The sequence below is a fragment of the Primulina tabacum genome, chromosome 15 (genome assembly GCF_025594145.1).
Source record: "Primulina tabacum isolate GXHZ01 chromosome 15, ASM2559414v2, whole genome shotgun sequence".
NCBI classification, from domain to species: domain Eukaryota; kingdom Viridiplantae; phylum Streptophyta; class Magnoliopsida; order Lamiales; family Gesneriaceae; genus Primulina; species Primulina tabacum.
The window spans coordinates 20,803,086-20,810,541 of NC_134564.1; the positions used below are offsets into that span (position 1 = coordinate 20,803,086).

At 36.0% G+C, this 7,456-nt stretch overlaps 1 protein-coding gene across 1 annotated transcript; it reads right to left on the reverse strand.

The window, feature by feature from the left end:
* Positions 1-866: 866 nt before the first annotated feature.
* On the reverse strand, positions 867-2,471 carry LOC142525954 (uncharacterized). The gene has a single exon (XM_075630235.1). It carries the CDS (start codon positions 2,469-2,471, stop codon positions 867-869), a length of 1,605 nt encoding a protein of 534 aa, XP_075486350.1.
* Positions 2,472-7,456: the final 4,985 nt, after the last annotated feature.

Here is a 7,456-nt window from a genome sequence, read left to right on the forward strand (position 1 = left end):
CGCATTATTGAACCATGAATGAGTTTACCTAAATCCACTAATTTACCTGTTATAGTAGCATGTACCAAAGCAACTTTGTCTCTTGTAATTTCAGTTTGGTGCGTTGAAGGTAGTATTTTTGCAAGAATGAATGATGCCCAACTATTTGGGTCACGAAGCATCTCAGATTTTTTTAATGTGACTGGGATTCCCTGATTGGTTCTCCATTCTGCTCCATGTACACATAGGTCTTTGATCATCATAGTATAATCTAGATTTCCAGCTATGTATTGAGTATATTCATCATCATCGAGAATTGGTAGATTGTAAACCATGTTTACGGTAGTTGAGTCAAATACTACCATTTTGCCTCGAACCAAAACTTTATGATCTTAATGCTTGACATGTAAATTTGCGTAAAACTCACGGACGATCGAAACAGCGTCTACTGGTGATTTGGCTAGTTCTACCCATCCTCGTTTTACAATTTCTTCCATTAAACAATAATCAGGGCTGGACACAGGAACGGATCCAGGAATAAAAGTTTGGGGGGGGCTTGAAGTCAATATGATAAGTTATATATTATTAAAAAAAAATTTACATTATATCGTTCAACGAAGTTGTGCCCTACGAGATTTTAAAACATAAAATTCATCAATAATAGAATTTACATCAATATGTTTAGCTAAATCTCGTTCAATATAGAGTGTCAAACAATCGGCAAGAAAGTCATCCTCCATTTTATTGCGAAGTGCCGTCTTCACATGCTTCATTGCTGAAAAAGCCCGCTCAGTAGTGGCAGTAGACACAGGTAATGTCAAAACAAGATGAATCAATCTAGTCAACATAACATAAACACTTGACCGTCCACTCTCGGTCAATTGCTGTCACAACTCAACAAGTGTAGAAACCTTTAAATTCTGCATCACATCAAGTTTATAATGTATCAATTCATACTCCAAAGCAACAATTTCTTGATCTGTGAAATCTCCAGGATAAAACTTCTTCGCAAGCTTGCAAATATCATCACTGTTAAATGAGTCAAATGAATTTTTAGGATCTAAAGCTGTACTAAGAGAAAGAAGTTCCACCGATGACTCATTGAACCGAGTATTTAACTCCATCAAAATGAAATCTATTGCTGCATTAAAAACATCAAAGTGGTAATGATGTTCTATTGTAGTTTGCCGACAGGAACATCCAATCTTATATAGACAATCAAGGTCAGGTACATCAATTTCATTTCTTGAGCAAAAAACTTTAACTTCCTGAAGAAATTCATTCCACCCACATTCTCTAAATTCTTGAAGGCAAGTTTTGGTAGTAGTGACAAATGTGATAGCAGTCAAAATGTCTTGAGATTTTCTTTGAAGAATTTGACAAAGAGTATCTGTTGTTCTCATAATTTTATGCATTAAGTGCAAAATAAACACAAATTCAAAGCTTGCCATGTTTCTATAAATCCCCCGAACTTCAGCCTTAACTCTTCCATTTGGAGAATAATCACTGAGAACTTCAAAAACTTTGCAAGTTGCAGTGTACATACCTATCAAGCTTTTTACCGAATCATAGTGATAACTCCAACGAGTAGCTCCTGCTCGTAGCAAATTACCAATCTGGTTTGCACCACTTCCAGAATCACGTTCTCCAATTGACAACATATACTCAATTTCATTTCTCTGTGCAGTATGTAATTCAGCAATGCGCTTAGTAGAAGAAGTGACAATATTAACAATATTGTCCAAATGAGAAAAAAATTCCCAAATAACACTAACATCCTTAGCTGCAGAAACCAATGTCAGTTGTAAACGATGTGCAAAACAGTGGACATAGTATGCATAGGGACAATCTTTGAGAAATAATGCTTGAAGTCCATTCCACGCTCCACGCATATTGCTAGCACCATCATATCCTTGGCCTCTGATTTTCTTAACATGGAGATCATGATGAACAAGAACATTTGATATCTCATTTTTCAAATTCATTGAGGTAGTGTTACTAACACTTTTGATGGCAAAAAATCTTTTTGTCAAAATCCCATGATTGTTCACAAACCTCAATATAATGGCCATTTGCTCTCGTTTAGATATATCTCGGGCTTCATCAACAAGAATACAGAAGTATTTATCTCCAACTTCTTCACGAACCATCTGTCGTACTCTATTGGCCATAATATGTAAAATCTCTTTCTGAATTTCTGGAGCGATATATTGGGCATTTTTTGGAGCATTCTCAAGCACAACTTCATCAATTTCTATATTCATTTTTGCAAAAGCCTTCACCAATTCAAGAAAATTTCCACGATTAGATGAAGATAGAGATTCATCGTTACCTCTAAAAGCACAACCTTGAAGTGCTAGCCAACGAACAGCTACAATTGAGGTGCTCAAACGCAGACGATTTTTCTCTTTTTCCTCTTTAGATTGTGCATGCATCACTTTATCAATATGTTGTGAGGGCCTCATCAAATTTTCAGCCCTTCTCTCACACATAGTATGAGGTGAAGAAGCTGCAGAACCAATATGGGCAAGAAAAGCACATGTTTTTCCTTGGTTTACCCTTTTCCAATTGTCAAATCCTTCATTGACCAATGCCGAGATATTAGATGAATTAACATCATTCAGGAAAAGAAAACAATAGAAACAATATGCCTTATTTGTTGAAGGCGAATACTCCAACCAATAAAATTTCTGAAACCATTTTTTCTGAAAACGACGATTCTGGCTTCCAAATTTTGTACCTGGATACTCCAACATATCTGGTTGATAAGGCCCCATATTTAGATATGAACGTCTTATCTCATCTCGTACATTAACATGATATTCACATATCTGTTTTCTTTTTCCTGGATCTCGTTCAATAAAAGTAGACGAAGACTGATGATCGTCTCTAGGAGAGGAACATGAAGGAATTTGGATATTGGGAAATAGAAGACTTTCACTGGATTGATGTTGCATTGTAATGACCGTAGGAATTGAAGTATCTTCACTAGCTTGACGATCTCTCTTCTTAAAGAAAGAGGATATCAATGTTTTTCCTTTCTTTGCAGCAGATTGATATTCCATTTTGAAATAGTTCAATTTATAATCCTAAACAAGAATAAAATAATTATCAACCAAATAAACAAGTAATAGTCACTCAACAACTCAACAACAAACAATCAAGAAACCACAAATCACACACAGAGAAGCTATAAAAAACAAAATAAAAAATGTATAGCCGATTCTTACCTGGATTGTTGCCTTGCCGATGAGCAATTCGATTTCTTCGGGAGTCCGCAATTCTATTCTGTCGCTAAAGGGCTTGGGACTTGGGAGAGAAATTTTGTAGAATTGAGGTGGGGCGGATCAGAGGATAAATTTGGTCTCATCCTTGTAAATGGACGGGACTTGATTGGACTAAGACATTGATGTACGACGGTTTTTGAAACAACCGTTAGCGACGGTTTTTCATTAGCGACTGTTATTAGCGACTATTTGAATAAACCGTCACTAGTAGCGACGGTGCAATTAAAACCGTCGCCGATTCAGATCGGCGGCGGTTTTACTAAAACCGTCGCCGATTCAGATCGGCGGCGGTTTTACTAAAACCGTCGCAAATATTAGCGACGATTTTTGAAAAACCGTCGCTAAATTATTAAAAAAGTGGGCTGGGCTACAGCCCAGTACAGCCCTAGAATACATCCGTCTCTGGCTGGACATGTATATTCCTCTTTCTTTAATAAGTGGTCGGGTTAATGTGCTTTCATAAATCCTTTGGGCTTCCGCATTCCAAAATTTGTGTTTGTCATAGCAATGAGATGAGGACGAAGCATTTCTCTTGGATTTTTTTTTTCAGGAGGCATAATTCTTAGAAAATAATTTAAAGGAGTAGCAACAATTAGACCTAAAAATTTGCAAAACAATAGATTGCATAAACCTGTAAATTTTGTATTTAAATTTTCAAAGAATGTGGGTTTACCTTAGAAAATGTTACTGGAAAGAGATGGGCAACAAAGCTGAAGTTCCAGTAGGCGGCGTTGCGTTCGAGAATCTTGGAGGCTGTGTTGAGCGGCTGGTGTTTGGGCTCGCTGAATGGGTTTTATTCAACAGTAGGATTAGTGGGAAGGTGGAATTCCAATGGCGGCTATTGAAGGGGAGAGGAGAAGGGTATATGAAAAAGGGGGTTTTTTGGTAGAGTGAGAGGGAAAACGCTTTTTTGTGTGTTTTTTTCAGAAGAGGTTTTTTTGCTTTTGTGCTTTTTTAATGGGGTAATACGAGGTTAAATATGTAATTTTATAGGGTAGTGAGCGTGCATATGCGCATCTTGAATGTGCTGGTGCGCGTACAATTCTGTGTGCGCCATGTAAAAAAAAGAGCGCTAGTTCGTGGATATAGTGCGCAGTGGTGTGCATATCTCTGTATTTTGTGCTTTTTTGTGTTGTGCTACTGCACGGGTATATCGCGTCACAATACGCATGGCTCGGGGTTTTCTTAGGAAGGGATGTACATGTCTGCAAGTGTTTAACCTCCAAGCGCGCAAAATTTTCTGAAATTTTTTTCATTTGTTCAGTGCGCAGGGGCACTCTTTCATCGCGTTATGACGCAGTAGCTACTGGAAGAGTGAAGGGTTAGGGTTTGTGCACATGCGAACTTTAAGTGTGCTGATGCGCACATGTTGCTGCGGCTTACATCAAAGAAAAATGTGCTGGTACGTGTGTATGTGGTGTAGTGGTGCGTGTGTCTCTGTAATTTGTGAATTTTGCAGCGTGCTATTGCACGGGTATAGCGTGCCGTCGCACACATGTATCTGGGTTTTCCTCAGAGGAGATGCGCGCCTTTACAAGAATTTATCACGCAGTAGACCATTTTTCCTCCTGCCTTGCGCGGGTGCGCTTCATTGGTACGCAATGGCTCTTTGCCTACTGAGAAAGAAGCGTGATTTTTTTTCCCCATTTAATATTAGCAAATAAAAGGTTTTATAAATTAGTGCATGTGCATATATAGATTTGTGTACCTAGGATGCGTACACCTGTGCATTTATATCGTCCCGTTGTGCGATAGTAGTTGTAAAATTTTTGCTTCGATCGGATGATATTTTTTACCTTTTCTCTAAATAGTATTAATGACATATACATTCCATTGTCAAATATTTAATCAATAATTTCTAGTTTTAAATATGCCTTCTCCCTTTGATTAGATTTTCTTAATAGAATGGATATCACTAAAGTTTGTAAATGGATATGTTAGTATTATAGCACAATATATATTTATTTAGGAGTTAATTTGTAGCTACTTGTTTTAATAAGGCGTTATGTTTGTTTTCATAGTTTTAAGAATGGCTTTCTATGTATTTTTTTTAATTCTTGTGGTAAATAATTTTTTTCCCTAGTTATTATATAATATTTACCCTAAAATAAAGACATATAATACCAAAAAGCACGGTTGTTTTTTTTTAAAAGTTTATATTAACCTCATTTTCAGAACAACAATGTTTTCTATAGATACAATCCAAGAGCAAGAAATAGTTTAAATTATACGGCATATTTTAGCAAAGGGAAAATGTTCATAAAAATCTAAGATGTAAAAGAAGATGTATATATGCATGCCTTAAAGACTAGATGGAATTTTAAAGGCCTGTTATGATGTTAGTCTTAAGACAAAATGTTAGCATATGGTTGACAAATATAGTAGAATATAACAGCCACAAGCACAAAAAGTAGAGGTTTCAAAATACATATTGGATTTTTTTATCTACGGATGTTATTTAGTCTTGTTTTACATGTTTTTTACTTTCATACAAAACCTCTTGGCGTTCTAATTTTCTTTTACCTGTTGAACTGGATCGTTGTGCTTTAATATCTGTTTCAAAGTGTTCTTTTTGCATTGCAAAGCTGCTTTCTTGGGATTCAGATACAACCACGTTTGCCTCTAACAAGCCCTCAGCTTTGGAGCAAGAACCTTTATCTTCATAGCTGTGCGAGGCTGATGATGATTCTGTCGCTGGTAGACATGCGATAACTGTGTTTCAAAAAAAAAATTTCCCTCTTGTTTTGTTCCACGACGTCCTTAGTTGGAAAAGGAATTGTGAGTCTTGTAATTTTTGATTGAAAATATCAGAGCAAAATGGCATTTCCTGTGGGCAATAAGATAAATACTATTAAGCAAGCATGGGAGGTTATGTATTAGTAAGAACTAAATGCCGAAGAAGTTACCTTTTCCTCAGCTTCGATTAAGTCTTCTCCTGACATACATAACAACATGGTTGCTTGTTTGTGCTCAACATAAGCATATAAAGTCCCAGTACCATCAAATAATTCTGCCTGGAATCGTAACCTATACATACGTCATAGGTAAGATAGCATGTTTTTCGTAAGTTCAGGTATACAATTTATATAAGCTACTTACAGCGGTTTTGGACTTGGAAATTCATGGTTGCAACAAAAACATGTGAACTCCTATTTGTATGCACCACCACAAGCTTTAGAGCAACCTGGACAAGCCAGAAAGTATACACAACTCTCCGAATTTTTTATTGTTATCCTAGCCTTGATCCAAAATGATTTTACCTGAAAATTAAAATGTGTCTACGTTTCAAACTACTTATATTGACTATAAAGGTTGATAAATAAGTGGAAAAATAAATGCAGACTTACTACTTCGTTAAGGCTTAAGATCTGACTGATTTTGCGTATCTGGGAGTCAAATGGTTGGGCTATCTCTTGGTTTGCTTTATCATACAATTTTGAGAAACAACAAGTTCTATATATTCTTTATTGACTTGCAGCCTACACAGAAGGAGTTTAATTAAATATTTATTCTTGAGAACATATAGAGGAGGGTAAATATGATGAAAAAATATGAAGTCAAATATAAATACGATAAATGCATAAACAAATACAACAAGATAAATGTGGGTTTAGCAGAACTAATTGTTTGTGGTTTGTTACCTATAAGTTGTTTTAACACAATGCAATGGTATGCCGATGTCTTGCCCAATTATGGTAACAACACAACACACCTGTTTACTGAGTGCAGACACAATATACGGTAGGGAAACCAAAGAGAAAAAATCATTTCATATAGTAAATTTACGAGAAATAAATGCAGATAAACTTAAATGTATAAAATAACATGAGCAGTAATGATGGCATTAGTTACCAGCGTTTTAGTAGTTCAGCCTGTTGTATTGGAGGATCAAATAAGATTGTACTGTTTGGTACTGTGCCAATAGATAAGCCTACGATAATAACACATTTATATGAGTTAAAGCAAATGTTATTAGGTACAAAATGCTAAAATGATTGAGACAATATGTAAAATTTTGGGAAAAGCAATGTTTTTTTTTTTTGCGCAATGAAATCAGATAGAAATGGGCGTACCGTAAAAGGTGTTAACAGAAAGTCGCATCCCTGAAATGACAGGAAGGGTGTGTACATTTTACGTCAAAAAAGTGCTTCAGTTTGGAGGAATTCTTCCCATAGATTGAGAATTAATGG